The sequence below is a fragment of the Aythya fuligula genome, chromosome 20 (genome assembly GCF_009819795.1).
Source record: "Aythya fuligula isolate bAytFul2 chromosome 20, bAytFul2.pri, whole genome shotgun sequence".
NCBI classification, from domain to species: domain Eukaryota; kingdom Metazoa; phylum Chordata; class Aves; order Anseriformes; family Anatidae; genus Aythya; species Aythya fuligula.
The window spans coordinates 6,006,872-6,020,385 of record NC_045578.1 but is presented as its reverse complement, the minus strand read 5'-3'; the positions used below and the strand labels follow the sequence as shown (position 1 = coordinate 6,020,385).

Below are 13,514 nucleotides of genomic sequence, written 5' to 3'. Positions count from 1 at the left end.
AGGAAAGCAGAAGCAGCCCAGGTGAAAATAAAAAAAAACAACAACAAAAACACCAATAAAAAGATGCAATCCAGGCGAAGTGGTGGCCAGGGGCTGCCAGCCAACAGCACCTCCCAGCCATGGGGCTCCTGGCTCTGCCGAGGGCACGAGCAGCCCACACAGCCCAGCCTGGTGGGGCTGGGGAGATATTGGGGTCGGGGGAATGCTGAGCCAGGGTCTGTGGTGGCTGGTCATGCAGGGAACTTGGCCGGGATGTGCCCTTTGGTGCCAGCAGGTATAGGAACATGGGGCTCAGCCCTGTTCAGGCTCTCCTAGTGCTGCAAACGGAGCCTGCCTGGGCGTGTTGCAGGGATTGCATTAATACAGTGCCGATTTCTGTGCTTCCTGATCCCAGGGGAGACAGGGAAGTTCGGAGAGGAAACCACGCCAGCGGCACAGCGAGCATCGCTGCTGCAGGCACAGGGGGAGAGGGAGCTGGGGCTGCCCCCACGCTGCGGGGTGGGAGCTGCCTCTGCCCTCCCCCTGCATCTCAGCATCCCCGGGGGCTCAGGACGAGCAGCAGGAGCCCCCTTCCCTGGGTTTAATTAAAGCCGGGCTGCTCAGATGCCGAGCAGACAGCGGGGCGCATCCACCCACAGATCCCACGGGGGAAGGGAAAAAGAACAGAAGGAACCAGGATGGGAAACAAGGGAGCAGAGAGAGGACAGTGCAAGAGAGCAGCTCTCAGCAGAGCACGGCAAGGAGGCCAGAGCCGCCCGTTTGGGGTGGAAAACACCAAACCCCGGTGCCAGCAGGCACATTCATTTGCTGTCAACACTACCTAGCAGCCTAAGGGTTAAAAATATTTGCACGAAGCACCGGCGGTGGTTTCGTCAGCAACTCCAGCCGGAGGAAACCGACTGCTGAGCCCCAAGCGGCAGCGCTGAGCTCGGGGCCCTGCGAAGCCGCGTTGCCCAATTTCCACCTCGCCGCGCCGCAGCCGTCGGCGGGGGTGTCCCCAGCCTGGCACTGAAAATTGCTTTGTGTCTGCCTGCTGTTCAGGGACACCACGCTCCTGGAGTGGTGTTACCAAGGTCTGACAGCATCCCAGGGGCTGTGGGACAGTCCCCATGGCTGGCACAAAGGGACAAGGGCCGGCACGGTGCGGTCTGGCTGTGTTGAGGTCAGCCAAACCCACAGAGCTTCCCAGGGTCTGCTCGAGGCATCGATACACACACCGAATACACGGCCAGGCAGGGATATTTCAGCAGGTTTGGCATCTGTGGGGTGAAGCACGTGCTTCAAGGCTGGTGCAAAACCGTGTCTGGCATCCTTGGGGGACCTGGGTTGAATCTTAGACGACGAGACACCAAAACCCATCCCCTTCTCCCTGCCAGAGACACGATGATCCCCAGCAGCTCAGCTGACAACTTATCCGCCTTGACGTGGAGAAGCCATACAACAGCATCTGTCTCCCCTAAGGGTCATTTGGGGGAAATGAGCAACCCTCGGAGCGCTCCTGACCCACCATGACCGATCCCGATGCGTTTCTTTGCCAACCTCCCCATGCAAGCCAAGAGCAGAGCCCAGAAACACTGGCAAAAAACAGATGGGGAGGGACTCATTAAGCAGAAAAATGCTACTTAGAACCAACAACAATAAACACGCTGCTTACAACGAGCTTCCCAAGCCGCCCGGACCCCCCCAAGGCAGCCTTGGGGTCTCTCACAGCCCCCTCACCCCACATTGCTGCCATCTCCTGGGAGCTTTGGGGACCTGGACACAGCTCACGGGTTGTATGTTCATGGCAAGGGGTGGCTGCCTGCACCCTTTGGGCTCTGCAAGGTTCAGCAGGCATCAGACCACGTCGAGCCCCATCCAAGCTGAAGTTACCACGGTGCCTTCACCCCTTTTAGGGGTTCTGAGCCCCGTCCCCAGCCCCGTCACATCCCCAAACCGCCCAGGCATCAGCCGAAAAGCCACCTTCCAAAGTCACGAAGCTTTGCCGCGACTCAGACCTTGCAATTTGGCTCCCGGCCACCTTCGGCATCCCGAGGGTTTTACCAGAACGTTTTGCCCTGTTTACCCCTTTTATTTAACTCCTGGGACCGCTGGCCATGCCGTGCCCCGGGCAGGCGACGGCCGAGCCCACGGCGAGCAGCAGCAGCAGCCCCTGCCCTGGCGGGGAGGGCACGGCGAGCCCCGGCCGATGGCAAATTCCTCGAGCGAGACGTAATGTGCTGGGAAGCGCCTCGCCATCCCGCTTGGGAAAACGATCCGTTTGGCAGCGGAGAGGAGGAAAACATGCTTTGTTTTACAAATTCTCTCCCCAGCAGGAGAGACACTCCCAGAATTTAATACACTGACAGTGCTTGGCTGCTTTACCAGCTGAAACTCAAGAGGGCTTCAAGACAAAAAAAAAAATGGAAAAGAAAAAGAAAAAGGAAGAAAAAGAAAAAATGGGATGGTCTATATAATATTAAAGCCTGCAACGGGTGGCAATGGGCACAGCAACCCACTGGCATGGAGAAGATGCAATTCTCCCACCCTAGAGAGCCTTAGGGTTGGGGTACAGGGTCCGAGAGCGGGGTCCCAGGTGTCTCCAAGAGCCAACAGCATTAATTCAGCTCTCACCATCCTGTAGGACGAGGCCCTATTATTTCGGTGAAAGGCAAGCGGCACCATCCATGGGACTGGGATACTTCTCTACTATCGTGACCCCAAACACCGGCCTCACCAAGATGGGAAGCGTTTGAGCCTATTTCCTATCTCCTTAGATGTGTTTAACTGCCAAACGCATCCTATGTGCGGCACAGGCAAGGGTGGCTTATAGGGAATCAGCCCTCTTCAACAGAGGGCAGCACTTTTTGGGGAGGGTGGTTTGGGAAGTCTCTCAGCTCCCTGCTGAGGAGCAGCCTTGAAGCGAACGAGTCCAGCCGGCTGCTATTTGCATTTTTAACCTTTTTAAACAAAAAGCAGCCTGCTTCCTATCTTTGCGCTTTTATAGTTGTTTGCAACCTCCAAAGCATTTCTGGAAATGCTCCTTAATCCTTGCAGGAGCCCGTAAAGGAAACAGCGGCGCTCCCGCTTTGGGGCTGTGGAGAGAAGGGGGAAATTGGCCAAATTTGGTGAAATGCAACAGGCCAGCAAACTGCAGAAAGCAGCGGGTGCCAGAGGCTGGTGGAGCACACGCAGGACCTGTCCGTGCTCCGGTGCCATGACCATTTGCTGCCCTGCCCCTTTGCTGATCATCAAACCCAATTTTTGGGGTGCGGGGGCCGGCAGGCAGGAGGGGTCCCCTCGAGCCTCCTCTCGCAGCCAGTGGATGGGGATTGGGCAGGGAGTTAGGTCAAGGAAAGCCAAAAATCTGCTCAGCCTCGTGTCTGCCAGCACGCTCATCCCACTTAAACCAGGGATGGAGCACCTCCAAAACGCAGGGATGCTGTCACCTGCCCCCTCGTTAGCGTGCTGGGCCTGCTCCAAAGCTTGATGAAGTCAGTGGAAAGACTCCCGGTGACCTAAATGGCTGGGATTTTCAAAGAAAACACTCAAAACGCAACTGAGAGCTGGTTGTGCTGGAAAACTCCCGTCTTGCAGCCTTATCACCATCATCATCGTGCGTTAAGTTTGCAGTTACACAGCCCAAGCAGCAAAGCCCCCTGCGATGGATACAGCACCACTGCTAACGAGAAGAGGTCTCTGCCCCCCTTTTTTTCCCCCAAAACCCCACGTTCAGGAGCTCCCAAAGCCTCCACCACCGCCCAGCCCCAGCTCCCTCCCCTGGGAGCGATGCCAGCATCCCCGCAGCCAGCAGCACACCGACAGCCGACCTGTCACAACCCACGGCCGTCAGGATCTGCTCGGTGGGGCATCCCACATGCACCACCCGGAGGCAAAGGAATAATACCGCCTCATTAAAAATGTGCTTCAAGTCTATTATAGTATCTAGGACAAAGTGTTCCCTATTTTGACACTTTAAGATATGTTTTATCAGAGTGAGCTCTTCAGCAACGCTCGCTCACGACGACTTATCTGACGGTAACAGGTCCCTCGCTTCCCCCAGGAATTTTAAATCAATTTCTAGCCAAAGTGGAGACCTTTTTTATCCCTTGGCAGATGATGGGATGCCCCCACGAAGGGATTTGTCATTATGGCAGTGCCCATGACACATGCCCACACCTTCCCCGGCCATCCCCCAGACGCAGGAGGGACGAGGACGGTCCGGAGCATCACCAAGAAAAACCAGGACCTGAAGCCAGGGAGAACTTGGGAACAACTCCCGGTATTTCACAGGCACCTGGCTTATTTTGTCTGCGTGTGCAGGGCTGATGGAAACATCCTCTAAAATTAGCACCCGTCCCTCTGCCAGCTCCAATGGGCTCCTGTCTCAGGGCAAAGCTCAGCAGGGCTGTGGTGGCACAGCTTTGGGGCACGGAGCTGCCACCTGGCTCACGGCCACCTCGGAGCCTGCCCCAGGGCGAGGGCACGTCCAGCCCAGAGGGCACCTTATCTCAAGGCTCAGGGCCCATTTCTAACACAACAGCATATGAAACTGTTCAGATTTCTCAGCTGGGCTGCTCCAAAGACAGCAACAAGTCGCGTACGCTGCGGGCAGAAGGATGCCGGCTGCTGGGGTAACGGGAACGTGTCCGGGGTGGGGCAGGGAACAGGGTCAGGGCCACGTGAAAACATTAACAAGACCAGAAAATGAGGGGGAAATGCAAAAAGCAAAGCCCAAACGCAAAGACAACAAGGAGAAACCTGCAGGGCCCTGGAGCAGCTGGGTTTTTACGTGGACAGGCTGACACAGAGCAGAGCTACGGGGCCAGGAGCTGCTCCCAGTGCCCCGCAAGCTTTCCCCCAGCTGGTTGAACTGGTTGTGCCGAACACCGGGACGCCGTGCAGGCTCCTGGCGTGAAAACCCGAGCTTGGTGAAGCCCTGCTTTCTGTTTGCATGGAAAACTTGCGGCTCCTCAAAGCCCGGCGTACCCCAGAGCCTTGAAGACGCCCAGCGCTCCGGTCTCGTTATCACCTTCTATCAGCAGAAAAAGGTTAAACGCGAATTTCCTGGGTGCACAGCAGCGCTCCGTGGCTGCCCGGCTGTTTGCTCAAACCACCTTCCCGTAGCGTTGCCTCTCAGCTAATGCCCGGCTCAAACAAATTTTCAAGGGGAAAGGTCTCGAGCTCGGCACAATGAATTCCCCCCCTCTCCGACCGCATTTCCACAAGGCGAGCAGAACTCCACCGAGAGCCGTGCGTCAAAAAGAGCGAGCTACAAAGCAAAGCTGCCAGCTGCTGGTGCTGCTCAGCCTGGAAGGAAAGAGCCGATTCTCAAAAGCTGCCAGCTCGATTTGCCTCGGAGCTTGGCAGATCCGCCTCAACCACCCAACTTTTCAAAGTTGAGTGGGAACCTCCTCGAGTGGGCTGCGCGCGCCGCAGAACCCCGAGCTATCGGCACGAGCCACCAAGGGAAGAAGAAAATGCAACCGGCGGGGTTTCCTCACTGCAGACCACGCAAAGCACCTCCCCAGGGTTATTTCCCCGTGCCCAGCACCACGACCACCCTGCGGCTCCTCAGCCACGTCCCCAAAAGCACGCCACAAAAGTCAGACCCGTGAAGAAGGAGCGCGCCCCTCTTTGCTCTCAGGGCAGAGCACCGGATTTCGGGACCGGGACGCGTTTCGGTCCCGGGTTGGCTTTTCCCCACCGCAACCAAGCAGCCCCCCGGGGAGAAAGCTGCTCGTCCTCACCTGCCGCAGGTGTCTCAGCAGCTCGGTGGCCTCCTCCTGCTTCCCCTGCTTCACCAGCACCAGCATGTCCTGGATCATGCAGATCCGCCGGTGGTAGGGGGGCAGGCTGCCGGCGCCCTTGCCAAACTTCTCGCCGGACTTCACCACGAGGGAGGCGAGGAAGTCCCCCCGGTCCCTGGGGGATGTTTTCTTGCGCTGGTGGGTCGGGGGGCTCTCCCCGGCGCTGCCCGGCTGGCAGCCCTTGGTCTGCTTGGTGCCCATGGCGAGCGTCCCCGGCCCCCGCGGCCCTTCGGCTGCATGCGAGGGTGGGGGGACAGCAGGGGGTGGGGGGCACGCAGGGGGGTGCACGAGGGGATTGGGGGTGCACGGGGGGAGGCACAAAGGGGGTGTAGAAGGGGATTTGGGGTGCACGGGGGGAGGAACAAGGGGATTAGGGGTGCACGGGGAGGCACAAGGGGATGCACAGGGGGATTAGGGGTGCACAAGGGGGGGCACAAAGGGGTGCACAAGAGGATTTGGGGTGCACGGGGGAGGCACAAGGGGATTAGGGGTGCACGGGGGGATGCAGATGAGGGTGGGGGGATGCACAAGGGGTTTTAGGGGTGCACAGAGGGATGCGGAAAGGGGTAGGGGGGACACACGAGGGGTTTAGGGGGACGCACAAGGGGGATGCGCGAGGAGTTTGGAAGGCGCACGAGGGGACGGGAGGATGCCCAAAGGGCTCGGGGGGGGGCGCACCAAGGGTTCGGGGGTGCCGGCCGGGGCTCGGAGCCCCCCGCAGCTCAGCAGGGCGACCGGTGGCCGGCGGCGGGGCGGCTCCGCTCCGGCAAAAGGAGGCGAGGACGGGCGAGCCCGGCTCGGAGGAGCCGTGGCACGGCCCCGCCGCCCCGCTCCATGGCTGCGGGGGGGGCTCGGCGGGGCTCCTGCCCCCGGCACCGGGCCGATGAGAGCGGCGGGGGCTCCTCGCAGCTCGCCCCCCCCAGCCTCTTCTTCCTCCTCCTCCTCCTCCTCCTCCTCCTCCTGGAGCCGAGGGGGCTCTCCAAGGGCTGGGATCGTGGAGGAAAGGAGAGCCGGGGATGGCCACGACTTCTTGGGGAGGGGGGGGCAACTGTTGCGCGGAGCTGCTGGGGGGGGGCCCCGCCTGGAGGAGGCTCGGCTCGGCTCGGAGGTGGGGGGCATGCAGTGGGGAGAGCCGGGGGAGGGCCGAGGGCGGGCACCGTGCACCGAGGCAGGGCTTGCGGAGGAAGCTGGAGCCGGACGGGGCTCTTCCTTCCTCCTCCTCCTCCTTCTTCTGCTCCTCCGCCTCCTCTCGCCCTGCAGCGCCGGGGTTTGCACTGGGGTGATTGGGGATAAAGGGGGGGGGGGGGATATGGGGAGGGTCACCGGGGCGCATCCCGGCGGTGGTTCCCCGCAGGGGGCTTCTTCCTCCCAGGGGCCGCTCCCTCGCCTTCAGCCCAGCCCCACCTGAGGCTGCCCCGCCCGAAATCCCCCTTTGTGCAGCCCCCCCGACCCCGGCCAGGACCCCCCAGAAGCCCCCAAGCAGCCCCCAGCTGGGATCTGGCTACTCCTCCTCTCCCGGCCACCCCACTGGCAGGGCTTGGGGCACGGGTTTGAAGCTTTGGGGGAAGGAGGGCGAGGAGCAGCCAGCGCTCCCCTGCTGCAGCAGACGGGTGTCTCGAGAAATAACCTGGGAAAAATTCAGTTTTTGACTGCCACGGCCCCAGCAGCAGCCTCAGAGCCGCTCCTGGCGGGCTGCCTTCCAGCACAGATGTGCAGCGAGCTGCGGGCATCCGTCCCACCCCGCTGCTCGGCCGAGCAGGGATCCCCTCCTGCACCAGGTGCGTGCCACGGGGCCATCCTACAGCATGCAGAAATAACCCCCGAGCGGCTTTTGCATCCTTTCTGCCTCCTCTGCAACCTGTGCAGTCGCCCCTGCACGAGCACGTGGGTATTTTCGTACTCTGAGGAATAAGAGGCAGCTCTCCTGCATATCCAAATGGCTGCAGGCCTGCACAGTGATTTCTAAAACTCCAAAGTCCAGCCACTTGAACAGATTTTTTGAACCACAAGAAGGGTGCAGAGCCCCATCCATGGTCTTCGGTAAGCTTTGGGTCTGGTTTGCAGATGCTTCGTGGCATCCAAAGCCAAACTGAACCCCAGTGCCTCCCCCGGAGCTATACCTTGTGCTGCTTCCATGAGCTAAGAACTGCGTTTCACTACTCCAGCCTCCGCAGGTTAAGCCACAGGAGAAAACACAGAGCCACTTGGTTCGTAGAAAACACCAGGTTTGGTTAACCAGAGATTTAGGGGAGTCCATGGGGCACATATCAGGGAACTCAAAAACACCATTTCAGACCTGGAGCCCGATGCTATGCTGCAGAGTCATGGGGAGGGGAGCGCTCACCTCGCCCAGTCGTTCGGCACACAGCATTTTTGCCACTGGAATCAGCTGAGCATCTGCAGTGTTTCCAGCCCTAAAATCCTCCTCCTGTCCCAGAGCTTCATCCCAGAGCCTGTTCTTATTCATCGCTTTGCGATGCAGGTGCTCGGCCTGCTGGTAAAGGGGTTTGGGCATGATGCAGCTGCACCAGGAATTGCTTCCCTGTGGTCACTGCAAACACAAGCAATCACAAGAGCCCTGCATTGATCTCATCTCTGAACCAGCTTGGCGCAGGGATTACAACCAGTTTACCTCTAGCTCTTATTCTTTTAGCGAGCAAACCCTCTCCATGGCACCATCTCCCAGAAAAGCCCCCCAGGACCCTCAGCATCAACTCGTGGGGGGCTTTTACCCCCTCCCTGAGATGCCCACGGAGTTGGCCACATGCTCCCAAGGGGGCTGAAGCCCCAAACCCCCCTCCCCTCGCTTCTTTCGGAGGAGAGGGCAGCCAGCACAGCCGCATCCTGGCAGGAGAGGTGGTTTTGCACAGCAACCGCAGTCCCGAGTAAATAAATAAAACCCAACCTTTGCACTTCTGACACTCCTGTCAGCAGGGCGGATAGATTATCCGCTGCTCCTGATCATGCTTATTTATAGCGCAGGACAAAGCCAGCAAAAAGGCAAAAAAAAAATAAAAAGCGCAGCTCCTCTTACACCAACACGGAGCGATCTCAGGACACACTTCTGCACCCCCAGGAGGGATCTGACCTCATTCTACCCCTCGTGGCAATGCTCCTCTTGCACACACTCACAGTTGTCTGTGCACAAACCAAGCACACCCAGGGCTCGCGTGCTGGGAACAGGTCGAGCCCGCAGCTCTCCTCGGGCCACAGCTTGCTCCGGCGCTCTCTGACCGATGAAATATTCTGCAAAAGTCATTACCGGACCTGCAGCCAATCCACATTTTTTCCTTCGTGCAGATGTGTGCAAACTGCAAATTAATAGATGTTTGTCTACGGGAATTCGCTGTGTTTTTTTTTTTTCCTGACTCTCTTCACACCCCTCACGGTACATCAGATGAAGGGCGTTACCAAAGTCCGCTGCTTTACAAGGAAATAACTTCACATTACGAGGCCCTGGGAGAAGGCTTTCTCCTCTCCCACCGAAACCAGATTTAATAACACTCTCACTTTTACACCAAAACGAAACTAAAACCTCATGAAGCCTCGTGCAGAAGCCAGGACACACCCACACCACGAGAGCCAGCGACCTGGTGCTGGATCCACCATCAACCACCCGAAACCAGGGGCACCCAGCCTCAGCTGCCCGTGCCCACCACCAAACCGTGCACACATAAATGAGTGTACCTTTGGGCTCAAATCAGCCACGGGTAAAACCTCCCACTGCCAGGAAGGGCTGGCTGCTGTTTCTGGAAGACGACGACCCGGTGACACCTCTCTCTTGGCAAGCCACTCGCGCTGGCCTTTGCAACTCACTTTGTAAGATGCTGCAATCTCTGTATGCTCCCAGGCTGAGATGGGGGGATTAATTTTGCACAAAGCCTAAAGCAGAAAATCCCTTTTTGATCTCAGATCTCAACCAAGAGTTTCATCCTAAATGGGAAAATCCACTCTGCACAAGCATGGTCCAATTTGCGGTAACGAAAAGGGGGATGTTTCTCAAAATGCTTGGAGAGACCCCACAACTCCATGGCTTACAAGAGCTCCCAGCATTACTTCTGCACTCAGAGCCCAGCCCAGCCCAGGACTCTTCCCCAGAGCAGATTTTTGGGGTCCCCAACAGCTGTGGGCATTCAAACCTGGGCTTGTTGGGGCCCAAACTCCGCTGCTGGCACTCATCAGAGGTAAACTTGCTGTGGAGGGCAGCGCACGACTCATCGGTTTGTCTCGATGGGGAGGGAACGATTAGGATTAATTTTAAATGTCAGCATCAGACGCAGGTTAGCGCTGCTTGCTGTGTGGACAGGACTAAGCTGGCCACTTGAAACATCGCTGTCAAGATGGCATTTAAAGAGATCCCAGAGTTAAAGAGATTTCGGCTCTGACTTTTTTTTTTAAAAAAAAAAAAAAAAAAAGTCAGCACCAAGCCCAGGCAGAGGAGAGCAGCCAGCCTCCGCCCAGCCTCTCTGGGGACAAGAGCCAAACAGAATGAAAATCTGATTTTGGAAGAGCACACAGCTGCCCGCTCCCCAGGTTTTATTCGGTTTGGGTTTGGTGAGGCCGGCAGCGAGGCGGTGCAGCAGGGCCAGGTGAAGTGCAGCAGGATGTAATTGCAGGCAAACCCAACCCCGGGATAAACGAGGCAATGTAATTATGAGAAACATTACATGTACTCGGAGAGCGGTTTAAGAAGAAATGAGAAATCACACAGACACAATGCGTTTCCTCCGGGCAGCGGATGAAGTTCTCCCTATTCGCCTTGAATTCGTTCTCCATCATCGGCTTCAACTAGAAAAGGCAAACAAAAAAGATTTTAAAAAATATATAAATCCCTTTTTTCACTGCCCAGAGCAAAGGAAACGCAGCCTGAGCAGCCAGAGAAATGCTGGTGTGATACAGAGGGAAGTGCCTTCCTCCTCCTCCTCCTCGCTGCCTGAAAACCTCCAGACCGTGGTGCTCAGGGCTAGCTGCAGAGCAGGCGGGGGGCCAACAGGGCAGGATTAGCTTCCAGGTAACTCAGCTGCTTAAAATTCAGTCCCAAAGAGCCAGCAGAGAGCAGTCACTGCTGGGTGCCTCTCCTGTGTGCGCGTTACCGTACCGACCATCTCCAGTGCTAAGTGTAGGACTTCGCCCAGCGGTTCCCGAGCTGAGCAAAAGCCTTACATAGAATCACAGAAGCCCCTTGCATCCCCTTAGAAGCCCCCTACATCCACCCAAGAAGCCCCCTGCATCTTCATTTTTATTAAAGGGCTCAAAGTGGGGTGTCCCTTTATCCTCTGGGCCAGGCAAACCACTACGGTTACATCTGCCTCCAAGAAAAAAAATAAATATATATTATCATCATCATTAGCCACTGGCAAATGTTAAATAACTTACTCCAACTGGAAGAGGGGACAAATCCAGAAGCATTTCCCCAGCACAGAGGGGTGGAGGTGGGTGCCCATGCTACCCCTGCAGGTGCTGGGGGGATGGATCCCAGCACCCAAAGCGCTCGCCCTGCACCAGACCCCGCCGCAGCCGTCCCCACACATTCAAGATCTGCCAAAAGAGACTTCTCTCATCCTGCCTTTCTCCAGCTCCAGGTGCTTGCCCTCTGCAGTGCCACCTCTCCCCGCTCCCACATTTCCCAGGCGAAAGACGTCCAAACCCAAACCCTTAACCCCGAGAGAAGATAAAAATACTTAAGCTGCCGGAAGCAATACATCTCCCCTTCACGTGACGGCCGCAGCTTTTTTCCACTCCACGATCTGGATGCCGTGTTTATAAAAGCAGAGGACTGTTTACACACAGCCCCAAAGTTGTTTAGCAAGAGGCAGGAGCTGCCAGGAGGGCTTGCTGAATGTTTTTCTGGAGTCATCTCGCAACCCACCCTCTCCTTTCCCTCCAGCTCTTTGCAAAAAAAAGCAGGATTTGAAAGGCTCGGAGAGTTTTCTGCACTTTGGTCCATAGGGAAAATTATTGCCTTGTTTCACCAGCGGAAAAGAAATAAAATAATAAAAAAAAAAGTCGATGAGTATTTGATGGGGAATTATCCTTTCCTGCTGGTGAGATTTGCTGCGGGGGAAGAGCCAAGGCAATGGGACCAGGGGTCAGCACTCCTGGGCTGCGTTCTGGGGTTTTTCCATAAAGGTTGCTTCATGCCTGAGGCTCGTCACCATCCTGCATCTGCTGCATAGCCCATGATGGGACACGAGTCTTTAACCCCATCCCAGCTGAGGACAGCACCCTGCTCGTACCCAAAGCTCATCCCCACCCCAAGCGCCACCAAGCTGAGCTCCCCTCAGGACCGGCCCCACACTCACGGGATATTTTGGCAAGGCTGAGCCTGATTCCTTCCAACCATTTCCCAGCACCCAGCCATCACACAGAGATGAGCTTTTGGAGCAGCCAGCCCCATCTGTCCCACTGGGGCCAGCAGCCCGGCTCTCACCGCGCCTCACTGTGGGATGAGGGAACGGCCAGCACCCTGGGAGCTCGCGTTATCGAGCCCGTTGGGGATGTGTTTCTGGATAATATACTCTATTTCTTCTCTCCCCAGTTTCTGATGGGGACTGACGCCTGCTTGGAGGAGCCGGTGATGAGCAACGCTGCTAGCACCACGCTGGGGTGGTTCTGGGGACAACCCGGGGCCGTGAGGACACCAACTGGGATCCAACTCGTTTTGCACCACAAACTACGTTTCCAGCCAGACCCAGTTTGAATCAGTGGCTCCTGAAGGCACAAGGCTTCATGGACCACAAGCCATGTGTGCTCCAACCTCCTTCACCACGGCCTCGTGGCACACATCAGAGCCCCGAGCTCCACCATGGCCTCGTGGCTGGTGCTCCGGGACACAATGCTCAGCACCGGGACCAAGTTGCTGCTGTCTGGCAGCCTCAGCCCCGTTAAATCTCAGAGACAGGGTGAGCAACGCCACCCAGATTACCTTCAAAAATGTGCACAACAAAGTGCCCATCAAGCTCAGGCTGCCTCCTGTTTAGACGGGAACCAACATCTGACCAACACCACCTGCACTCACTCGGCCTGGTGGGGAGAGTGCAGGAGGAGCTGAGCTCGGTGGCTGGTTCTCAGAAACCAACTGGTGCAAATCCCATTTGTGCAAAGCTGCTTAAATGCTCTCCCTCACACAGGGAGAGGCTCCTCGCCCTGCACCGAGCGGGGTTGGGCACGGCTGGGGACATGGCTCAGGGATGAGCAAGGTGACAGCTGGAGCTCGTGCTCAGCCCGAAGGTCACAATTCGTCAATGCTGGGAATTTGCAGCTCTCCGGGATTCAAACAATAATCATTTGCGAAATCTAGGCTCAGTTACCTGCAAGTCAACACTGCCCGAAAGGAAAAGGAGTGCAGATGGGAAGGGAGGGCAACAAATAAATCCCCACGATTTCATCTCCCGCTTGGTTCGTGTTCATCCATCGACTGGCCGTGTCCTCGGTAAGCTGCGCTGTCAGCAGGGGCTTTATCTGGGATGAAGGGACTATTTTCAGGGCATTTGAGAGAACAGAAAAATTAGGCTTAAACTCCCAGTTATGAGAAGCAAACTCCATGCTGCACAGCACAGCCTTAGGTTAATTGCAAATTAACGTTTTACCCTCTCCATTTTAACTTGGTTAAAGCTGGAAAAATACATACTCTATTTAAAGAGCTGCATGGCATGGGTTTTCAGGCAGGGATAAGGCCCCTGGTTTGGACTGCACTGAGGTCTGAACTTCCCCAAAGCTCAAAGC

General features: G+C 57.0%; 1 protein-coding gene across 1 annotated transcript in view; it reads right to left on the bottom strand.

The window, feature by feature from the left end:
- The window catches only part of LRRC75A (leucine rich repeat containing 75A), a 65,156-nt gene extending 59,141 nt beyond the window's left edge, over positions 1 to 6,015 (bottom strand). Inside the window, exon 1 of the mRNA XM_032200901.1 lies at positions 5,730 to 6,015. Within this exon, the coding sequence (XP_032056792.1) occupies positions 5,730 to 5,990 (261 nt within the window). The 5' untranslated portion in view covers positions 5,991 to 6,015. The remainder of the gene's footprint in view (positions 1 to 5,729) is intronic.
- Between the last annotated feature and the right edge of the window lie 7,499 nt (positions 6,016 to 13,514).